This window comes from Ctenopharyngodon idella, chromosome 8 (assembly GCF_019924925.1).
Source record: "Ctenopharyngodon idella isolate HZGC_01 chromosome 8, HZGC01, whole genome shotgun sequence".
NCBI classification, from domain to species: domain Eukaryota; kingdom Metazoa; phylum Chordata; class Actinopteri; order Cypriniformes; family Xenocyprididae; genus Ctenopharyngodon; species Ctenopharyngodon idella.
In genome coordinates this window covers 10336538-10360067 of record NC_067227.1, presented here as the reverse complement: position 1 = coordinate 10360067, position 23530 = coordinate 10336538, and the positions used below count along the sequence as shown (strand labels likewise).

The 23530-nt window shown below is 38.5% G+C and overlaps 2 protein-coding genes and 1 long non-coding RNA gene across 8 annotated transcripts in view; 2 read left to right on the top strand and 1 right to left on the bottom strand.

Moving 5' to 3' along the window:
- mib2 (MIB E3 ubiquitin protein ligase 2) overlaps positions 1 to 19767 on the bottom strand; it is a 72048-nt gene extending 52281 nt beyond the window's left edge. For 3 of the 5 annotated variants that reach the window (XM_051902460.1, XM_051902462.1, XM_051902464.1), the window contains exon 1: positions 4889 to 5010. In XM_051902460.1, coding sequence (XP_051758420.1) covers positions 4889 to 4919 — 31 coding nt within the window. In that variant the 5' untranslated portion in view covers positions 4920 to 5010. Of the gene's footprint in view, positions 1 to 4888; positions 5011 to 7722; positions 7876 to 19428 lie in introns of those variants that run through there. The other 2 variants (XM_051902461.1, XM_051902463.1) reach the window with 2 other exon arrangements.
- LOC127517194 (uncharacterized) lies at positions 37 to 7881 on the top strand. Its single transcript, XR_007931206.1, has 4 exons — positions 37 to 823; positions 4805 to 4846; positions 6873 to 7010; positions 7733 to 7881. It is a non-coding gene; the product is annotated as an uncharacterized LOC127517194 (long non-coding RNA).
- LOC127517186 (uncharacterized) lies at positions 818 to 4045 on the top strand. Of its 2 annotated transcripts, XM_051902475.1 has the most exons (3): positions 2082 to 2138; positions 2190 to 2240; positions 2496 to 4045. In XM_051902475.1, exon 3 carries the CDS (start codon positions 2745 to 2747, stop codon positions 3960 to 3962), a length of 1218 nt encoding a protein of 405 aa, XP_051758435.1. In that variant the 5' UTR covers positions 2082 to 2138; positions 2190 to 2240; positions 2496 to 2744; the 3' UTR covers positions 3963 to 4045. The 2 variants fall into 2 exon arrangements, 1 of the variants encoding a protein (XP_051758435.1); XR_007931204.1 differs by having other exon boundaries at positions 818 to 2240; positions 3311 to 4045.
- Positions 19768 to 23530: the final 3763 nt, after the last annotated feature.

Here is a 23530-nt window from a genome sequence, read left to right as displayed (position 1 = left end):
AACAGTGACACGAACCCCAGACCAAGTATACTTGAGGTAATCTTCAAACCAAACTCTCTGGTCGGCACCCACAGCTCTAATGTGAAACCACAATGTACTTCCTGTTGGGGGCCTAGTTAGCCAGGATCCCCAAGAGACTGCCTGATAAGAAATTAATTTTGAGAGTCACTCCACAGGACTGCCTAATTAGCAGTGGTGGATGAAGTACACAAATCAAGTACTTGAGTAAAAGTATGAATACCCTAATAAAATATTACTCCAGTAAAAGTATTAAGTACTTCTTTTCAGTTTTACTTCAGTAAAAGTACAAAAGTACTTGACTTTTAATGTACTCGAGTACATTAGACCGGGCCAGTAGAAAAAATACTTGGCGTTGATCCCTGAGGGATATCCAAGTTATGAAAATATCAAAGAAAAAAACAGAAATGGCATGGTGACATGTCATGTCAGCTGCCCGTATATTTGTCCTATAATGACAAGTTGTACTTTGGTTTGTTACAGTGGAAGATCTGCTCCACAGGACTGGCAAAGCGCTGCAGAGCTGGCTTTCATCAGACACATGTGGTGACCGGCAGTTTAAAGAAGGAGAAGAGAGAGAAGATAAATCAATACTCATCCAGGATAAACAGCACACTGAAGAGGGATTACATCAACCCTCGAGAAGCAGCCAAAACACATCCATTCCTCATGAAACACAGTCTACGAAATGTGTCGGAGAAACATCGCCTGCTCTTCTGAGCATTAGTGCCGTACCGTCTGACTGCACTAAACTGGTAGAACTGCATAAAACTGAACAAACTGATGAAACTCTCCAAAATATCAGGTAAACCAGGGCCTGAATTTCATTTTGGAAAATGGTGAAAAGTCCCCCCTAGGTGATTGTTATGGGGGGATTTTTTTAATTTGAAGTGGGAGTGACTTTTTTTTTTTTTTTTTTTTTTAAATTACAACTGACACACACCCGCCTCCTGTCACTCACTTGTCTCATTCGCTCCGGTTGAATAGTGTTGGGTGTTAGGTCGTGACTTCTGAATTTCGGCAAGGGGTTGCAGGTAAAAGTGCATAATTTTAGTCATTCCTGCAGGTTTCACGCTCACACCAAAAAGCCGTCTCTTAAACAGCTCGCGAAAAACAAATTGAGCTCTTTTTCATGGCTTATTGCGCTTAAACGGTTTGCGCTTTAAAAGACAAAAATAAAATAAACAGTGCCTTAACCAAAAAGATTCATTCTCATGTTACGCAGCACGTTTGAGCTTCAGCAAGAACCAATGAGGTTCATTCTCGTGTTACGCACCACGTTTGAGCTTCAGCAAGAATCAATGAGGTTCATTCTCGTGTTACGCAGCACGTTTGAGCTTCAGCAAGAACCAATGAGGTTCATTCTCGTGTTACGCAGCACGTTTGAGCTTCAGCAAGAACCAATGAGGTTCATTCTCGTGTTACGCAGCACGTTTGAGCTTCAGCAAGAACCAATGAGGTTCATTCTCGTGTTACGCACCACGTTTGAGCTTCAGCAAGAATCAATGAGGTTCATTCTCGTGTTACGCAGCACGTTTGAGCTTCAGCAAGAACCAATGAGGTTCATTCTCGTGTTACGCAGCACGTTTGAGCTTCAGCAAGAACCAATGAGGTTCATTCTCGTGTTACGCAGCACGTTTGAGCTTCAGCAAGAACCAATGAGGTTCATTTTCGTGTTACGCAGCACGTTTGAGCTTCAGCAAAACCCAATGAGGTTCATTCTCGTGTTACGCGGCACGTTTGAGCTTCAGCAAGAACCAATGAGGTTCATTCTCGTGTTACGTGGCACGTTTGAGCTTCAGCAAGAACCAATGAGGTTCATTCTCGTGTTACGCGGCACGTTTGAGCTTCAGCAAGAACCAATGAGGTTCATTCTCGTGTTACGCGGCACGTTTGAGCTTCAGCAAGAACCAATGAGGTTCATTCTCGTGTTACGCAGCACGTTTGAGCTTCAGCAAGAACCAATGAGGTTCATTCTCGTGTTACGCAGCACGTTTGAGCTTCAGCAAGAACCAATGAGGTTCATTCGTGTTACGCAGCACGTTTGAGCTTCAGCAAGAACCAATGAGGTTCATTCTCGTGTTACGAAGCACGTTTCAGCTTAAGCAAGAACCAATGAGGTTCATTCTCGTGTTACGAAGCACATTTCAGCTTAAGCAAGAACCAATGAGGTTCATTCTCGTGTTACGCAGCACGTTTGAGCTTCAGCAAGAACCAATGAGGTTCATTCTCGTGTTACGCAGCACGTTTGAGCTTCAGCAAGAACCAATGAGGTTCATTCTCGTGTTACGCAGCACGTTTGAGCTTCAGCAAGAACCAATGAGGTTCATTCTCGTGTTACGCAGCACGTTTGAGCTTCAGCAAGAATCAATGAGGTTCATTCTCGTGTTACGCAGCACGTTTGAGCTTCAGCAAGAACCAATGAGGTTCATTCTCGTGTTACGCAGCACGTTTCAGCTTCAGCAAGAACCAATGAGGTTCATTCTCGTGTTACGCGGCACGTTTGAGCTTCAGCAAGAACCAATGAGGTTCATTCTCGTGTTACGCAGCACGTTTGAGCTTCAGCAAGAACCAATGAGGTTCATTCTCGTGTTACGCAGCACGTTTGAGCTTCAGCAAGAACCAATGAGGTTTTTTTTCGTGTTACGCAGCACGTTTGAGCTTCAGCAAAACCCAATGAGGTTCATTCTCGTGTTACGCGGCACGTTTGAGCTTCACAAGAACCAATGAGGTTCATTCTCGTGTTACGAAGCACGTTTGAGCTTCAGCAAGAACCAATGAGGTTCATTCTCTTGTTACGCAGCACGTTTGAGCTTCAGCAAGAACCAATGAGGTTCATTCTCGTGTTACGCAGCACGTTTGAGCTTCAGCAAGAACCAATGAGGTTCATTCTCGTGTTACGCAGCACGTTTGAGCTTCAGCAAGAACCAATGAGGTTCATTCTCGTGTTACGCAGCACGTTTGAGCTTCAGCAAGAACCAATGAGGTTCATTCTCGTGTTACGCAGCACGTTTGAGCTTCAGCAAGAACCAATGAGGTTCATTCTCGTGTTACGCAGCACGTTTGAGCTTCAGCAAGAACCAATGAGGTTCATTCTCGTGTTACGCAGCACGTTTGAGCTTCAGCAAGAACCAATGAGGTTCATTCTCGTGTTACGCAGCACGTTTGAGCTTCAGCAAGAACCAATGAGGTTCATTCTCGTGTTACGCAGCACGTTTGAGCTTCAGCAAGAACCAATGAGGTTCATTCTCGTGTTACGCAGCACGTTTGAGCTTCAGCAAGAACCAATGAGGTTCATTCTCGTGTTACGCAGCACGTTTGAGCTTCAGCAAGAATCAATGAGGTTCATTCTCGTGTTACGCAGCACGTTTCAGCTTCAGCAAGAACCAATGAGGTTCATTCTCGTGTTACGCAGCACGTTTGAGCTTCAGCAAGAACCAATGAGGTTCATTCTCGTGTTACGCAGCACGTTTGAGCTTCAGCAAGAACCAATGAGGTTCATTCTCGTGTTACGCAGCACGTTTGAGCTTCAGCAAGAACCAATGAGGTTCATTCTCGTGTTACGCAGCACGTTTGAGCTTCAGCAAGAACCAATGAGGTTCATTCTCGTGTTACGCAGCACGTTTGAGCTTCAGCAAGAACCAATGAGGTTCATTCTCGTGTTACGCAGCACGTTTGAGCTTCAGCAAGAACCAATGAGGTTCATTCTCGTGTTACGCAGCACGTTTGAGCTTCAGCAAGAACCAATGAGGTTCATTCTCGTGTTACGCAGCACGTTTGAGCTTCAGCAAGAATCAATGAGGTTCATTCTCGTGTTACGCAGCACGTTTCAGCTTCAGCAAGAACCAATGAGGTTCATTCTCGTGTTACGCAGCACAATTGAGCTTCAGCAAGAACCAATGAGGTTCATTCTCGTGTTACGCAGCACGAGAATGAACCAATGAGGTTCATTCTCGTGTTACGAAGCACGTTTGAGCTTCACAAGAACCAATGAGGTTCATTCTCGTGTTACGAAGCACGTTTGAGCTTCAGCAAGAACCAATGAGGTTCATTCTCGTGTTACGAAGCACGTTTCAGCTTAAGCAAGAACCAATGAGGTTCATTCTCGTGTTACGAAGCACGTTTCAGCTTAAGCAAGAACCAATGAGGTTCATTCTCGTGTTACGAAGCACGTTTCAGCTTAAGCAAGAACCAATGAGGTTCATTCTCGTGTTACGCAGGCACGTTTGAGCTTCAGCAAGAACCAATGAGGTTCATTCTCGTGTTACGCAGCACGTTTCAGCTTAAGCAAGAACCAATGAGGTTCATTCTCGTGTTACGCAGCACGTTTCAGCTTAAGCAAGAACCAATGAGGTTCATTCTCGTGTTACGCAGCACGTTTCAGCTTCAGCAAGAACCAATGAGGTTCATTCTCGTGTTACGCAGCACGTTTCAGCTTAAGCAAGAACCAATGAGGTTCATTCTCGTGTTACGCAGCACGTTTCAGCTACCACAAGGACACAGAAAACTGTCTCTCAGACAGCATGAAAGGACCGAGTGGTTTAAAAATCACAATGTTTAAATTGGCAAAACTTAAAAAGACGGGCAAATGATAAACTTTATTGATGAACAATGTAACACTGTGCATCAGTACAAGTGTCAATTCCTTCAACTGTCCCGAAACAAAAGCTAAAATGTTGTATCGCAGTGTGCAGCTCACTTGCAGTGCAGTCTGGTATCTCACAATTATGAGGAAGTCAGAATTGTTAGATACAAAGTTGCAATTACCTTGTTTTTTATTTCATAGCAGACACAAGCTCTCATACCGAAAAGCCTTGAGCAACAGAATGTAAGTACAAACACTACAGAACAAATACACTAAAAAACTCACAGCTTGTATGTTTCAGACCACTTCGAATCATCCTGCTTGTTCTGCTTCAATGCACAGCTTCAACGCTTCAGACTCTATTTCAGCCATCCACAGCTGTTTGTTTTGGGGTGAACTTTGCTCTTAATGGGAACTCAGAGATTCAAACGCAATCTGGCAGCAGAACAAATATGACAAGCATGTTTTCCTTTACAGTGCTCGTAAAAAACATTTTTACTTAACGCCACTCTTCTGCATTGACGTAGATTTAGAAGATCAAACCTTAAAAATATGGACATTTCCTAAAATAGTTTAAAATAGAAATTTTGTTGACTTTAGGCTGGAGCGCATTTGGAAATAGGATAAGATAAACCCTAAAGGAATGTTCCGGGTAGGGTTGTGTCACAGCACCAACATTCCAGTTGGTACCAGTACCAGTAAAATTTCACGGTTCTTGGTACCAATTTCGGTACCATAGAAAAAACAGTTGGAACTATTTTACTATTACTTACAAATAAAAATATTAATCAAATTAAATGAGTTTATTATTTATGATGATAAAAATTATAAGTAAATACTACATTTAAACATCAAGTGAAAAATCTGTAATAAAATTACGTTTTGTAGCAAGTGTGTTTAATCTGTTTTTTCAACACATGGGCAATATAATCCCAGATACAAGCGATTAGAGTTGAAAAGAGGCAAGCTTTGTTTTCGAAAGCCCTAAGTAAAGATATGCTGTCAATTTAATAAACTTTTGTAAACACAGCCAGTATAAATCACAAAGCATCCAAACTGCAATATTTAGCATTAAGCGTATACAATGTTTATATTTTTTTTTTAAAACAAGCAAAAACATAATCAAGTCATTAAAAATGTATTATACCATTATTATTATTATTAAAAACTTGTAAGTAGCCAATACAAATCAGTTCATTTTAATCATTAATGTACTGTATAGTTTACAGCATTAGATATTTTTCCTTGAGGAAATTTGCCATGTTCTGTACCTGATAGGCCCCAATTAATCAATATTGAATCAAAACGAATCAAAATCAGATCAAATCCTAAGCTTGTGAATCGAAATCGAAATGTGTATCAATGCCCAGCCTTACTACCATGGATGCTTAAATGAAACCAGCATAAGTGTGTGTAAAATCAGAAGGTTATACCTTCAGCATGAATCATTTTCAAAGCTTCAGAAAAGTCGAGCTTCTCTCTGTGTGCATGTAAAGCTCAGTGTGCACAAAGGGTCAGATTAGGACGGCACGTGCAGTTCGCATGACACCCAGCTTCATCATTATCCCATTACAAATAATCTACTCATCATATTGATTGATAATGAGATGAGAATGACAGCAGCACCATGGGATATGTCAATCTCAGAAGGTCCTGCAGTTTCTGAGCCAATTCTTTCACTAGAAAGACTGTGATGGTGATTAACGATCCCTGCGGGCAAACTGAACAACATCAAAATTATTTAAAACATATGTAGATGAAGCATTTTTTAAGACCATTGCCATTTTATCATAATGACATTATTGTCATCATGACAATATTTAAGCACATTTTCCCAAATTGTAAGACATTCAAATGTTTTAATTTTGAGTTTCTTCATGATTCTCATTATTCTCAGTGACTTCTTATTACTAGTACAGTCATTTGTACTGAACGACAGTAATAATGTTTTTTATTCAACATCTACTTAAATTGATCATAATATACTCAATTCACGCAATCTTATTCCAAGTCAGCGTGTCGAATCCGCAGGTCGGAGCGCCAAAGTCACGTGATTTCAGCAGTTTGGCGGTTTGACACGCGATCCGAATCATGATTCGACACGCTGATTCATTACGCTCCGAAGCTTCCTGAAGCAGTGTTTTGAAATCGTCCATCACTAAATAATTCGTTATTTTGTTTTTTTGGCGCACCAAAAATATTCTCGTCGCTTTATAATATTAATATTGAACCACTGTACTCACATGAACTGATTTAAATATGTTTTTAGTACATTAATGGATCTTGAGAGAGGAAATGTCATTGCTGTCTATGGAGGCCTCACTGAGCCATCGGATTTCATCAAAAATATAAAAAATTTGTGTTCTGAAAATTAACGAAGGTCTTACGGGTGTAAAACGGCATGAGGGTGAGTAATAAATGACATTATTTTCATTTTTGGGTGAACTAACCCTTTAATCTCATAGGTGAATTTCCACCACAACACCAGTAGGTGGTGACAAGTGACTTAAAAATGTTTTTGTCATTGAATCAATAATTCAAGAGATTTGTTCAAAAAACTCTGATTCATCCAGTCATGAAACAAGTGAAGTCTTTATGAGTGAGTCATTGAATCATTCATTCAAGAGGTTCATTCAAAAATGCTGATTCATCCAGTAATAAAACAAGTGAAGTCTTTATGAGTCACAGAATCATTCATTCAAGAGATTTGTTAAAACAATAATTCACTCAAACTAATTAGATTAGATATTTTAATACCTATTTAATATCTAATATCTGTATCAGCAACTAGCATTTTGTCAGAACCTCTAAATTACATGCTATTTTGTTACATTAAAATAAAGTGTAACCAAACATCTCAAATATTTCTTCACATTACAGTAATGAGGATTAGATTCGATTTTTTGTCAAAAATTAACATTACAATGCAACAAAATACAAATGGACTTAATGGTCCATCCTTTAAAAGAAAAAAAATTCTACATTGTTAAATTTACTCATAAAGAGTTTACAACAATTTCCACATTCTTTGCGAGTAGAAAACATGCACAAATCATTGTAATTTGACCTAAAAGTACATGCTATCAAGTACATATCTCATCAACAGACCTCTTCTTTACCTGTTGACAGGTTTGCGTTGTAATGCTGTTGTTTACAATCAAAAGCCCATGAAGTCCTGCAGATATCTCACAACACAATGGACGGCACCAATCCAGAAAGAGCCCATCTGACGTGCCTCGTCACCTATAGGATGACCTGCCTCAGTCCAAGAAACAACCAAAACAAGACCAAGACAGGAAGTGGGCATCACAGGAGCGTCTGCTGTCCCAGGCCACACTGGAGCGAAGGCACGGGGACGGGCAGCGTGTCACACTGCAGGCAATGCTGCTGAGCCAATCACAATCCCTGACCAGGAGCCCATGTGCTGCCACAGCCAGCATTTAGTCCTCCGTGTGCCTTATCAGCACAGATTATCCCACACGGGACAGGCAAGGACTTCAAGGAGGCAACTGAGACTTTCACACACACACACACACACACACATACACATATTTGTTACTGTAAAAACTCCTTCCATGTCTAGATCTTAAAAGTCAGCAGAGGGACACTTCATGTGAGGAAATGGCTGAACACATCTGATGTGAGACAGATGCTTCTCTGAACAACCCCGCCGCGACTCCCATCTTCAGAGCGCCGCAACTACAGAAGTCGCTTTGTATATTCATATCCTGCGCTAATAAATCTACACACAGCTGCGATAGGGGGGAATGCAATATAAACACACGCATCCACGTGAGCAGAGACATAGCGGAGCGTCCAATGATGTATGCCGTCTTCAGCTGCCTTTAAAAACCCAGAGAGGAAAACAAGAAAACTGCCCTAGAGTTCATCAAATAATCGTTAGTTACAGCCCTAGACAAGATATTACAAAATAAGACAAGACATACAGCATATATAAATATATGTTAGTCTTAAAGGGTTAGTTCACCCAAAAATGAAAATTATCCCATAATTTACTCACACTCAAGCCATCCTAGGTGTATATGACTTTATTCTTTATGATGAACACAATCGGAGTTATATTAATAAATACCCTGACACATCCGACCTTTATAATAGGAGTGAACAGGGCTCAAGATTTTGAAGCCCAAAAAAGCACATCCATCCATCATAAAAGTAATCCATACGATACAAGGGGGTTAATAAAGGTCTTCTGAAGTGAAGCGATGTGTTTTTGTATGAAAAATATCCATATTTATAAAACTTTATAAATTATAATCACTGGCTTCCGGCAACGGGCGTATGCAACTGTCTAGTTTCGGCGGAAGAGTGACCTCTGACCCGACGCATGACGTATTGACGAACGCTCAGAGGATAAAGCAAAACAAAACACCGATTACGAATTAGAAGTCTAAAACAAGAATTTTTAAAGAGAAATGTAGGAGGATTTCAATATGAGAGAAGAAGTGCTTGAGTTTTTTTTTTTTTTTAACCGTGAGAGGCGTCTAAGATTACGATACTCCTACATCCTGCGTCATGTGTCGGGTCAGAGGTCACTCTTCCGCCAGAACTAGATGCACGTATAGCCGCTACTGGAAGCTAGTGATTATAGTTTATAAAGTTATAAATATGGATATTTTTCTTACAAAAACCCATTGCTTCTCTTCAGAAGGCCTTTATTAACCCCCTGGAGCCGTATGGACTACTTTTATGATGGATGGATGCACTTTTTTGGGCTTCAAAATCTTGAGCCCCATTCACTCCCATTATAAAGCTTGGAAGAGCCAGGATATTTTTTAATATAATTTTAATATATTTAATATTGTTCATCATAAAGAAGATAGTCATATATACCTAGGATGGCTTGAGGGTGAGTAAAGTATGGGATAATTTTCATTTTTGGGTGAACTATCCCTTTAAGGCCTGTTCACACCAAGAACGATAACTATAAAGATAACTATAACGCTCCAGACTGTGCCTAAAATGGTTGTATTTGCAAACAAAAATATTAATATGCAAGTGACATTTTTGCTGAGATCGCTTCTGGCGAAATTTACATGTTATGATTTAAAAATTTGCATGCAATGCCTTTTCTGAGTAGCCCATCACATCTTTTGTTGTGTTCACGTAATAAAATGAGACGATGTGCATCAAAGTTTCAGTGGGAAAAAAAACACTGTTTCACTCACTGAGTTCAAGAGCTAAAATAAGAAAAAACGCAAGTCAAAACAAAAAATATCATACTTTTTTAAACAGTCCTCACCTCTGTCGAACACCAACGCTGGCGGCATACCTGCTAATATTTTTAGTAAAATAAAAATAATTTTATTATAAGCACGCTGCAGTTTTGTGGTCCATCTCTTTAAATGCTCAAGCTCTTTAAAGCAGGATGGATTCTGATTAGCTGTCAGTGTTTTTATCAATATATTTTTATCAATATATATTATTGTTCCTCTGTTGTTCTCATTATAGTTGTGCTGTGGATGATTTTTAGAACTATATCTTTATCGTTATATTAGATATCGTCCTTGGTGTGAACAGGCTTTCATTCTTCATCTCTCTCTAATAAATAACGTTCAGTCGTGTTGTGCGAGCTGAATGACTCTAGATCAATGAGTCTTTGGCCTGACCTGACAGGAGGTTCAGTCGTAGTCACATGTCATCTCTAATAAAGAGCTCCAAACATGAAGCATAACCGCAGAGCCACGAGAACGAAATTAAACGGTTTATCAGAACACACTCTGACATTTGACATCATAAAAGCCTTTTTGACTGATCAGAAATAGCTATCTTTAACTGTCTGGATTTTCAAGAATATTATAAAATGTAGCTCATTTTTTGGGTCAGATTTTTCCTACTGTACAAATAAGTCAAAACATGTAATATATTGTGAGCCTGGATAAGCAACCCTGTGCATTTTCATTTCTAAGCATATCAAAGTTTTCATATTTGAAATAATTAATAACATAACACATTATTTGGCCAGTTTGTGATAACGTTCATGAACCGAACAGAAGTGTTTGTCAACTTCCATGCAACCAGTTTGCAAAATCTATTGACAGCCTTTTCAACAGTTAAACATTTTCAATGTTTTAATCAAATTATTAAAAATAATACATTTCTGAAACGACATATTTATGATACCATCCATGTATTTGAATTATAATTATTCTGCATGTGAAAAAAAAGCTATTTATTTGTTGAACTTGTCTGGTTTATGACGGAGCGCACCAGTGCCACCCTGGCCTTCATGAAGCCTCGCCACAGCATCTCAACCTCGAGAGGAGAATGTAAACAACAGGCCCGTTTTCATCAGGACCATCATTTGGTTTACATCACAAGTGGGTCTGGTTTTCTTCTTTTCACACACTGTCTGGAACGCTTGTTTCCATATTGACAGTGTCAGGAAACATAGACTCACTCTATACTATCACAGATATGGGTTTTACTAAAAAACAACAGATCTGTCATTATTTGCTCCCTCTCACGCTGCATTTCAGTAAATCCGTTCCGAATGACTGATCCAGTGACTTCAGAAGACTATGACCATCTTTCATGTTAATTTTCTGGTGATCTGTTGTAATTTTCAAGCTTTACAGAAAACAGATAAAGCCTCTGTTTACTTTTATTACATTGGAAAGAACAACCAGAATATTCCAAAATAATTCTCCCTCTGAGTTCCACTGATGAGATAAAGTCTCTCACAGGATTTTGTGAATGAGGGTGTGTAAATGACGGATTTTTGAAATTTGAAAAGAATAAATAAACGAATAACACTTCAGAAAGAGCTCTGATGATGTATGTCTCAAAACCCCCTCACAATCTTCAACAACTGGGTCAATGACGTGACCTTAATAATAATAAAAAAAACAAAGATCTGACATCCAAGGTATGTAAGGTAGTACAACTTGATCTCTTTTAAAGAAAAAGGTTTTAATTATATTTTTCTACATATAAAAGGTATTTTAAAGATTTTGAAGTGTCAAAAGGTCATTCGGTTTAACCATCCAAAGGCCAATACAGCCATTTCATTTGTGATTAAGATATCTTAAAATGTAATAAATGTATATATTTTTTATTCTGGCATGATTTCATAATATCATATATCAACATAGTGCAAAATGGTATTAAAATTATGTGTAGAAGTCGTTGCTTTGTTATGAGAAAGAATGTGATGTCATTGATGCCATTCGGAGTAACCAATATAAAGGGACCATTTTGGATCAAGTCATGCTGTCAATATCATGTGACAGGATGTGACATCATTCAGACACCTGCAAAGGACCACATGGTTGTGAAGTAAAGTAACTAACTCTCTTTTAACTATCTGAAAAATTCATGTTTTCACTTGATCATACGCATGTCCCGAAACATCAGGTCATTCGGTACAACCGCTATAAAACATGGAAAATGTTGTAATATTTTAAAAACTTGTACTAAATATAAAATGTTTGATTGTCCTTTTGCTAGCTAGCTAGATATCTGCCTGTTAGCATTGTTTGAAAATATCGTCATTCGGTGTAACCAAAAAGTGAAATTTTGGTTAAACCGAATGATTTTTTTGGTGACAAATCTTGCAAAAAAAATGACATAAGCAGTGTTAATTGATTATAAAAACCACATAATCTCATTGTTACCACTTAATAAAACTTCACAATGTTTGGAAACATTAATATTTTTAATGTTTTTGAACGAAGTCTCTTATGCTCATTAAGGCTGTATTTATTTCATAATAAATACAGAAAAAACAATAATATTGTGAAATGTTATTACAATTTAAAATTATGGTTTTCTATTTTTATATATTTTAAAATATAATTTATTTCTGTGATCAAAGCTGAATTTTCAGCATCATTACTCCAGTCTTCAGTGTCACATGATCCTTCAGAAATCATTCTAATATGCTGATTTATTATCAATGTTGGAAACAGTTGTGCTGCTTAATATTATTTTATAACCTGTGATACTTTTTCAAGATTCTTTGATGAATAAAAGGTTAAAAAATATCAGCATTTATTTAAAATAGAAATCTTTTGTAACAATATACACTACCGTTCAAAAGTTTGGGGTCAGTAATTTTTTTTCTTTCTTTTTTTTTTTAAAGAAATTAATTCTTTTATTCAGCACAGATGTGTTAAATTGATAAAAAGTGATAGTAAAGATTTATATTGTTAGAAAAGTTTTATATTTTGAATAAATGCTGTTCTTTTTAACCTTTTATTCATCAATGAATCCTGAAAAAAGTATCACAGGTTCCAAAAAAATATTAAGCAACACAACTGTTTCCAACATTGATAATAACTGAGTATCAAATCATCATATTACAATGATTTCTGAAGGATCATGTGACACTGAAGACTGGAGTAATGATGCTGAAAACTCAGCTTTGATCACAGGAATAAATTATATTTTAAAGTATATTAAAATAGAAAACCATAATTTTAAATTGTAATAATATTTCACAATATTATTGTTTTTTTCTGTATTTATTATGAAATAAATGCAGCCTTAATGAGCATAAGAGACTTCGTTCAAAAACATTAAAAATAGTAATGTTTCCAAACTTTTGACTGGTAGTGTATATCTCCATTATGTTTTTTTACACTTTTAAAAACTTTTTTTTTAAAAGCCGACTACAGAACAAATAAAAACTTGTGCTGTGCTTATCTATTCGTTCACATACACGCTACGACTGAACAAACATTGCTGTTACGGCTGAAATAACGACACATACTGAAATGAAAAGGTCAACTATGAACACAGCAACTGTAGGACAATTAGCTTTTGAACATAAACATAAATTACATTTTCAGATGAAAATAAAGTCAGCGCACAGCATGTGCACATGGGATATTTTGAATAAATGCAAATATGGAACAAAATGATAAGACTTCCACCAGGAAGTGCTGACTAAGAGTCATACGCTGAGACATTTCATGCATGATAGCTCTTTTTTTTATTTTTGAACCATTTGTAGTCACTCTAGTTGACCCAGTGTCACGGGACAAATATTATCTCTACATCATCAGTCATCTCTACTGAAGCTTCTCAGAGCATCTGTCTGCACCTTCTGCACAATCCTCCTCTCCATTCTGTTGATTTACAGGATCTGTGCATTGCCTCCAATACTGTATAGACCAAACATCATTACATCTGAAGATAACAACACCCTACAGATGTCCATAGGAAAGAGGTCGTTCAGAGATTAAACAGCTACAGCTGAAGGCAAGAATTTCAGTGACTTTCTAGAGCTGTTTCTCACACAAAGCTCCTTTCATGGTGCTTTTTGTTTTCTGGACAGCCACTGGTCACCAATATCTACTACTATGCTTGCGACTGCCAGATGTCAACATTTTAAATCCCCCAATCAAAATGCATACATTTTCTGCCCAGTGTTTTACTTCATTTTCGCGACCTGTTAACTATGCGCTTGCACTCTCTCTGCTTTGAGAAAAATGCGATAATGATCCGAAAATGATGTGGCAAACACATAAGCTGGAGTTTAGTGATCGCCGCTGAGATATTCTGCTCAAATTAAAGTGTCGTACAGCCATCGTTTTCATTCATTTGAGCTGTTTGCTGTGAATAATCTGAGATCAAAGCTTGTCATGACAAACTGTAATAAATCTAAACATGAATCTCGACTATATCGTTTGTGACTGCGGTTGCTGAATAAATGCACTGTGCCACAATACAAATTAATTTTTGTTGTTGTTTTAATAGAAAAACATTAACATAATGTGGAATTGTTGGAGTTAATATAGTAAATTTCACTGGTTTAGAAAAGCATCTTGTACCAGCTTTCATCATGTAAAAAGGGTATAAATAAATATAATACATCAGGACGCTAGATGAAAAAAAATAAATCATGTGGATTAACGTTTTCTTGAAAATGTGAAAAAGCGATAATTCTAAAATGGCAATAATCGTGCTTAATCGTGATTATAATTTTTGAGCAAAATGAATCTTGATTATCAGTTAACCTGTTAACTGTCACCCGCCTTGTTCAGCAGAGAAGAAATCTGAATAAATGCTCTGGACTACAGACCTAAAGTTGGTCTCTTTTTGAAGAAGTCACTCAACAGATTGTTATAAAAAATAAAAAATAAAAATAAATAAATAAAAAGTACAATAAATAAAATATATTGAACTATATATTTTACAAAATAATTAGGACTCTTAAATTGCAAGAAAATCAAAGCCGTATGACTAACCAAGTTGTGTCCAAATTTGTCAGTCAGAATTGAGCCGCTAAAAGGTTTTAAAGTACAGTTTCCATGTAACTTTTTTCAGGATGAATTTTGATTGTTTAAAGGGTTAGTTCACCCAAAAATGAAAATTCTGTCATTTATTACTCACCCTCATGTCGTTCCACACCTGTAAGACCTTCGTTCATCTTCAGAACACAAATTAAGATATTTTTGTTTAAATCCGATGGCTCAGTGAGGCCTGCATTCACAGCAATGACATTTCCTCTCTCAAGATCCATAAAGGTACTAAAAACATAGTTAAATTAGTTCATGTGAGTACAATGGTTCAATATTAATATTATAAAGCGACGAGAATATTTTTGGTGCACCAAAAAAAAACAAAATAATTAATTATTTAGTGATGGCCGATTGCAAAACACTGCTTCAGGAAGCTTCGGAGCGTAATGAATCAGCGTGTCGAATCAGCAGTTCGGAGCGCCAAAGTCACGTGATTTCAGCAGTTTGGCGGTTTGACACGCGATCCGAATCGCTGATTCGACACGCTGATTCATTACGCTCCGATTTATGGATCTTGAGAGAGGAAATGTCATTGCTGGCTATGGAGGCCTCACTGAGCCATCGGATTTCAACAAAAATATCTTAATTTGTGTTCCGAAGATCAACGAAGGTCTTACGGGTGTAAAACGGCACGAGGGTGAGTAATTAATGACAGAATTTTCATTTTTGGGTGAACTAACCCTTTAAGCTTTCGAATGACACATAATTTATGATGATTCCTAAAATATGTGATAGTGAAAAAGGCAATAAAAAGACATGACAGTTACAGGATTGACATGGGTTACATGAGGACAAATTTTATTTTTTTGGTGAACTATTTAATAGTCTATGAGGCTTGACAGAGATCTTTTTGCTGTGGGTGTTGACAACAAAAGAAAGAATGCTGAGTGGCAGCTTGTTACAGACGCACCCTGCTGCTGCAGAACTCTTATTAAGTTGGCTTGAGAGTTGATGAGCGATCGGGCCAGTGCTGCATAGTCATGAAAGTTTATCACTAGCATGTGTTTTTATGCCTTGCCAATTTGCCAGTTTCCATCCAGACCGCGAGACAGAACGGTAGCACCATTTTACTGTTTTTAGTTGAAGTGAGCAGCGTGTCAAAACAGCGGTGCGGATCACACCACAAGCACTCATTGTGGTAATGATATTTCAGCACTATATCCTCTTAGTAGTTTTATCTAAAGCCAAACGCGCTTCATTCAAGCCCTTTCAGGTCCATGCGTGTTCTCTCTTTCTCCAGACGCACGCCACATTAACGGTGCGTGTCCACTTGTGCAGAGCAGAGTGAGTGTTTGTAATTCATTCCAATAGAAGATGAGCTTAACGCTCAAACGTGAATGTGATGATTGAATGAATTTTCATAGTAACAAATGACTATGACCCTGTGTTTTTAGGACGCCACATCATGCACGAGACGCTGCAAAAGACGCGAGCGCAAAGGTTAAAGACGTCCGTCTACCACGTGTTTAAACCCCTAGAAAAATGCTCACCCTAATCCCTAATATCCGCTGATAGATGCCTGCTTTCAAACGCTCACGTGTGTATCTGTGTAAGCGCTCGGTGAAGAGTGTCATTGATGTCTATTTACAACGTTTTTGAAGCTTTGATCATTGTAGCCAATCACAGACATATCTGATGAGCATGTGAACACAATGGCCAATCAGAGGTGTTTAAGAATCCATACAACAGCGCTCAAAATGCTAGAGGGAAACGCTGGTATCGTCACATTTTTAAAATTTCAGTACTTTTGTACTTTTGACAACACTACACCATTCAAACCACACTGGTTCAACAATACAACTGTGTTTAATTAGGTCATGCAGGTAGTGGAGTAATAACTTCTGCTAATGAATCGGTTCCAGATCAAATTAACGTAAATACAAATAACAAACATGGCATCTGAGGACACTATTTTCAAAAGTGGCTCAGCAGAAGAGCGTGTGGGCGGAGTCTCTCTGAAGAGCACTGCACTCGCAACCAAATCAATCCAAAAATCACAGCCAATCAGAAGAGCGTGTGGGCGGAGTCTCTCTGCAAGCGCACTGCACTCGCAACCAAATCAATCCAAAATCACAGCCAATCAGAAGAGCGTGTGGGCAGAGTCTCTCTACAAGCGCACTGCACTCGCAATCAAATCAATCCAAAATCACAGCCAATCAGAAGAGCGTGTGGGCGGAGTCTCTCTGAAGAGCACTGCACTCGCAACCAAATCAATCCAAAATCACAGCCAATCAGAAGCGCGTGTGGGCGGAGTCTCTCTGAAGAGCACTGCACTCGCAACCAAATCAATCCAAAATCACAGCCAATCAGAAGAGCGTGTGGGCGGAGTCTCTCTGAAGAGCACTGCACTCGCAACCAAATCAATCCAAAAATCACAGCCAATCAGAAGAGCGTGTGGGCGGAGTCTCTCTGCAAGCGCACTGCACTCGCAACCAAATCAATCCAAAAATCACAGCCAATCAGAAGAGCGTGTGGGCGGAGTCTCTCTGCAAGCGCACTGCACTCGCAACCAAATCAATCCAAAATCACAGCCAATCAGAAGAGCGTGTGGGCAGAGTCTCTACAAGCGCACTGCACTCGCAATCAAATCAATCCAAAATCACAGCCAATCAGAAGAGCGTGTGGGCGGAGTCTCTCTGAAGAGCACTGCACTTGCAACCAAATCAATCCAAAATCACAGCCAATCAGAAGCGCGTGTGGGCGGAGTCTCTCTGAAGAGCACTGCACTCGCAACCAAATCAATCCAAAATCACAGCCAATCAGAAGCGCGTGTGGGCGGAGTCTCTCTGAAGAGCACTGCACTCGCAACCAAATCAATCCAAAATCACAGCCAATCAGAAGCGTGTGGGCGGAGTCTCTCTGAAGAGCACTGCACTCGCAACCAAATCAATCCAAAATCACAGCCAATCAGAAGCGTGTGTGGGCGGAGTCTCTCTGAAGAGCACTGCACTTGCAACCAAATCAATCCAAAATCACAGCCAATCAGAAGCGTGTGTGGGCAGAACATAATCAAATTCATAAATATTACACCATACAACATTATGAAAAATACATACTGAGTGACTGATACTATTATATTGATTATTTTCATATATATTACTATCATTAATAAGAATGAGTTAGCTTGGGGAACATGATGAAACTAATGCTCGTTCAACATGGTGAATTGTCACTCCCTGCATGACAGATAACAGAGCTCAACCTAAAGAGCAAACACACGGGTTAACCACACCTTTACTACTGAGATAAAACGCACAAAAGCTTTTGAAATATATATTCAGTACATATGTCCAATATAACGAGAGATGTAAGGATGCAGGAAGGTCTATAACTACAATGAAACAAAACACTCAGCAAAGGGCACAAAAATGTCACAGGACTGAATCTACATTGGCACATATTATATGTCTCTGATTCGTCAACTTCTTTGTTAGCTGACCAATAAAAAAGGCCTTGCTGACCTTCTAAATAAAACTGCCGTCCTTTCAATGAATGCTTTTGAGAAACCAAAATTAAACAGACATCACTGTATACAAAAGTCACCCTGATATTACCATGTGTTCGACAAAAATAAAGGTCCCAAGGTTGCAGTGATGCCAAAAAAGAACCATTTATGGTTCCCCAAAGAACCTTTCAATGATCAGTTCCTAAAAGAACCATTTGTTTCTTAGTGTGAAGGAAATTTTAATAATCTAAAGAACTTTTTTCCACTATAAAGAACCTTTTGTGCAATGGAAATGTTTTATGGATGTTAAAGGATCTTCATGGATTGAAACCATCAATGCCAATGAAGAACCTGGTACCATGTGGTACCATGGTAATACCAGGGTACTCTTTGTCTACTTTCAGGTATCTATGTATCTCTGAAACATACAGTTACCATCTGATGCCATCACTGTACCGTAGTATTATCATCATCACAATACTTCCCAAGATTCCCAAACAAAACACAACCAATAATGAGCAATGACTCGCCATTTCAATACACAACATAAAAAAGCACCACTGTTTTAGGTCATAGGTTAGTGCCATGATGGTAATACTATGTTTTGTGCAAAAGACATGGAATAATAAAGATATTTATTATTATTTGAGGTAACGTGTGAATACAATGATATTTTCACGATAATCACATGGAATATGTGAAAATACCATGTTTTTACCATCACTACATACCATGATACCACCATACTTTTCTATAAGGGAACCATCAATGTAAACAAATACAAATAAACAATATATATTACGGTAAATATCAAATATGACTATAAATGTGTAAATATACGTGCGTTTTGTTCCCACAGACTGTTTTATGTTTATTAGCAGGTACGCACGATTGCTCTTGTAAAATCTAGTCATTTACTTATAGAATTAATTGTTTGTTGGCTGATTATGTGAGATATATTCAATAAGAATATGTTTAACAAAATCTTTATAAGCAAAACATGCAATGAATATTCAAACAAAAGAAGTAAACCGTATCCACGGCCGCGACACCGTTAAATGAATCAGACGTCGCCCAAAACACATCAGCTCGTGTCATCCTGTGCATCTTACCTGTCGACAACATTAATGCTTCCGCGAAAACTTCACCGGCCCACCGATTAATGTGCTTATACGGGCTTACGAGCGATTATTACTGCGCTGCGCTGCGATGGACGCGCATGTGTCAGCGCGCGTCAGCCTAACGCCACTGGACATCCATCAGGCCAGAGCTTCACGAAGCTTCCGCGCTCGCGCTGTGTGTTCGCAAATAATTCCACACGAAAAACAAAAACTAAAACCATCTAAACACCATCGATATCAAAACAAATCGCGCTAGTTGAGCTAGCAGCAGTGGGTTCGGGTGGACACGCCCACGCTGCTGCTGCTGCTGCTTCCCTGTGCCGTATGCAAATTTACGAACCGTACTATGGCGAGAGATAGGCTCCTGAATATTAATAAGGTGACGCTCCAGGAAGGTTACCAAGCAACGCTCGATTAATATTCATTAGCCAAACCTTCGCCGTAGTCGGATTCGTAATTTTTTTTTTAGCATTAAATTAACGGTGATGTTTTAAATTACTGTCTTTATGATGAAGGTTACGTAGAACTTTGAGGCACTTTAATATACTTCAAAATCTTGATTTGAAACAGGGCAGTGCGCATGCGCGAATGCGCGAGCTGAGATTGCGCTTCCCACTATATGGTCCTCGTGAGCCATCTTGTTGTCGTTCCGTATTCTACACCAATGATCCTTTACATATTATAAGATCAGTGTGCTACGCACTTTTATTGCATTATTATAAGCCTATTATAGACATTTTCAGCAATCAGCTAACAGGGAAACGTTCTCAGAACTTTAGCTAACAAGCTTCTCTCAAAGTTATGAACAAACGTTTTTCCAGTAACGTTAACAGAAGTAACGTTCCCATGTTTGCAAAATTATAAAAGTGAATTTTCCTTAACATTTACATAATTTATTTTTTTTAACGAGAAATTTTCAATGACCAGAGAACATTTAGAACATTAGCAAAATGTCCTTAGAACATGTTTTTGTTAGCAAGAGTCACTTTACAGTAAGGTTGTATACATTAACATCAGTTAATGCAATAGTTAACAGTATTTATATATTTATTTATTCATAGACAATTCCTAACGTTACGTTCTTTTAGCTTTTAATTTAACCTTTAAGTTAAAAAGAGTGGAGTAGTGGAGTAAAATAGTTCAACTAGAACACTAACGAAGACTTCAAATCAACTGTCTCAGTTGCAGCAATAAAAGTTGATTATAAAACTGTCCGATTAGACGTGTCAGGTTGATTACCATTTATAATTATGTGTGAGAAATTAAACTTAAAAAAAAAACAAAAAAAAACAGATTTTTCAATCTGACATGAATTATGGAACAAGAAAGCTTCAGTCTCAACAAAAGATGTTTATATCCATGATATCATCTATGGTCAAAATTAACAAAATTTAAATAATGAGTCAATACATCATCAACCCTTCTTCCAAAATGTGTTTTTGTCTTACCTTGGTTCACCATGGTAAGCCTGTTATAAGTGTTTCCCCCAGTTTCACAGACTAAAATGCATGTTTGAGCTGTTTTAACTGAAAGCAACGTATACTGATATACAGTATCTCACAGAAGTGAGTACACCCCTCACATTTTTGTAAATATTTTATTATATCTTTTCATGTGACAACACTGAAGAAATGACACTTTGCTACAATGTAAAGTAGTGAGTGTACAGCTTGTATAACAGTGTAAATTTGCTGTCCCCTCAAAATAACTCAACACACAGCCATTAATGTCGAAACCGCTGGCCACAAAAGTGAGTACAACCCCTAAGTGAAAATGTACCATACAGCGGTTTAACAGGACAGGTTCCACTTAGAACAGGCCTCGCCATGGTCGACCAAAGAAGTTGAGTGCACGTGCTCAGCGTCATATCCAGAGGTTGTGTTTGGGAAATAGATGTATGAGTGCTGCCAGCATTGCTGCAGAGGTTGAAGGGGTGGGGGTCAGCCTGTCAGTGCTCAGACCATACGCCGCACACTGCATCAAATTGGTCTGCGTGGCTGTCGTCCCAGAAGGAAGCCTCTTCTAAAGATGATGCACAAGAAAGCCCGCAAACAGTTTGCTGAAGACAAGCAAACTAAGGACATGGATTACTGGAACCATGTCCTGTGGTCTGATGAGACCAAGATAAACTTATTTGGTCCAGATGGTGTCAAGCGTGTGTGGCGGCAACCAGGTGAGGAGTACAAAGACAAGTGTGTCTTGCCTACAGTCAAGCATGGTGGTGGGAGTGTCATGGTCTGGGGCTGCATGAGTGCTGCCGGCACTGGGGAGCTACAGTTCATTGAGGGAACCATGAATGCCAGCATGTACTGTGACATACTGAAGCAGAGCATGATCCCTCCCTTCAGAGACTGGGCCGCAGGGCAGTATTCCAACATGATAACGACCCCAAACACACCTCCAAGACGACCACTGCCTTTCTAAAGAAGCTGAGGGTAAGGGTGATGGACTGGCCAAGCATGTCTCCAGACCTAAACCCTATTGAGCATCTGTGGGGCATCCTCAAACAGAAGGTGGAGCAGCGCAAGGTCTCTAACATCCACCAGCTCCGTGATGTCGTCATGGAGGAGTGGAAGAGGACTCCAGAGGCAACCTGTGAAGCTCTGGTGAACTCCATGCCCAAGAGGGTTAAGGCAGTGCTGGAAAATAATGGTGGCAACCAGAGGTGTAAAGAGTACCTGAAAACCATACTTGAGTAAAAGTACTGATACCTTACATCGAAAACTACAAGTTACTTATTACTCCACTACAAGTTACAAGTAACCAATTCCAATATGACTTGAGTAAAAGTCTTAAAGTATCTGATTTTAACAGTACTTAAGTATTTTACTCATGCTGAATGTAGGCTTAGAGATGCACTAGTCCTCAGAGACATGCCAGTGTAAGATGAGAAATCAAGTTTATTTTCTAAAATCAAAATAAAACTGAACACCTCAATAATGCAATAAATCAAGTTCGACACAACCTTTTAAACGTCTACAAACTCTCAAGTCTCAGTTGAGCTCAAGTGCACAGAAAGGCCATAAATTAACCAATATCCTTCAAAACGGTCTTGTCAATATAGCGGATAAATAAAACAATGTTAAGTAAAATTAAATAGTCAAAGTCTACTGTATGTGCTGGTTTGAGCCTCATCACCAGCTGCAGTCGTTTCCTCATCTAATAAATCAAACACCTGCGATCAGCAACTACCTGCTAATGCACTCACATTCACGTAAAGTATCCTTGTTGACAAGTTTTGGGTGAGTAAAGGCCAAAACGCACAAGATATAGTACCTTCAATGCCCTTAGATGGCGATATTGCTTCTTTATATCAGAAACAAACTGCTGCAGAAAAAGTTAGGTGCCATGAAAAATGGAATTTGTAATTGCATTACTCATCACAAATGTAGTGGAGTAAAAAGTACTTGTACTTGCTCAAAAATGTAGTCAAGTAGAGAGTAAAAGTTGCCAATATCTTTGATACTCAGTACAACTACAAAGTAGCCAAAAAGATATTTAAGTACAGTAACTAATTACATTTACTCAAGTACTTTACACCTCTGGTGGCCACACAAAATATTGACACTTTGGGCCCAGTTTGGACATTTTCACTTTTGTGGTCAGCGGTTTAGACATTAATGGCTGTGTGTTGAGTTATTTTGAGGGGACAGCAAATTTACACTGTTATACAAGCTGTACACTCACTACTTTACATTGTAGCAAAGTGTCATTTTTTCAGTGTTGTCACATGAAAATATATAATAAACTATTTACAAAAATGTGAGGGGTGTACTCACTTCTGTGAGATACTGTATCTTAAAATATGTCAGAGCCATTGTTTTGTCTCAAAATAAACATCTTATTCGTAAATAGAGAGAAGTTGCTCCAGCTGCTTTGACACGTGTCTGGTGTGGGACTGACAGAGGTTAGTGTCACAACGAGCGAGAAAGGTTGACATGGAGCAGCTAAAATTTTAAATAAAGTTACGTAGAGTACCTTTAAACAGTGAAGAAAAAGAAGCATCTTTTTTAAAGCTAACAATTTGATATTTTTTTAAAATTTGTAGAAAATGGGCCATGATGCTTTTTTTTTTTTTTAACAGGGCCAAAGG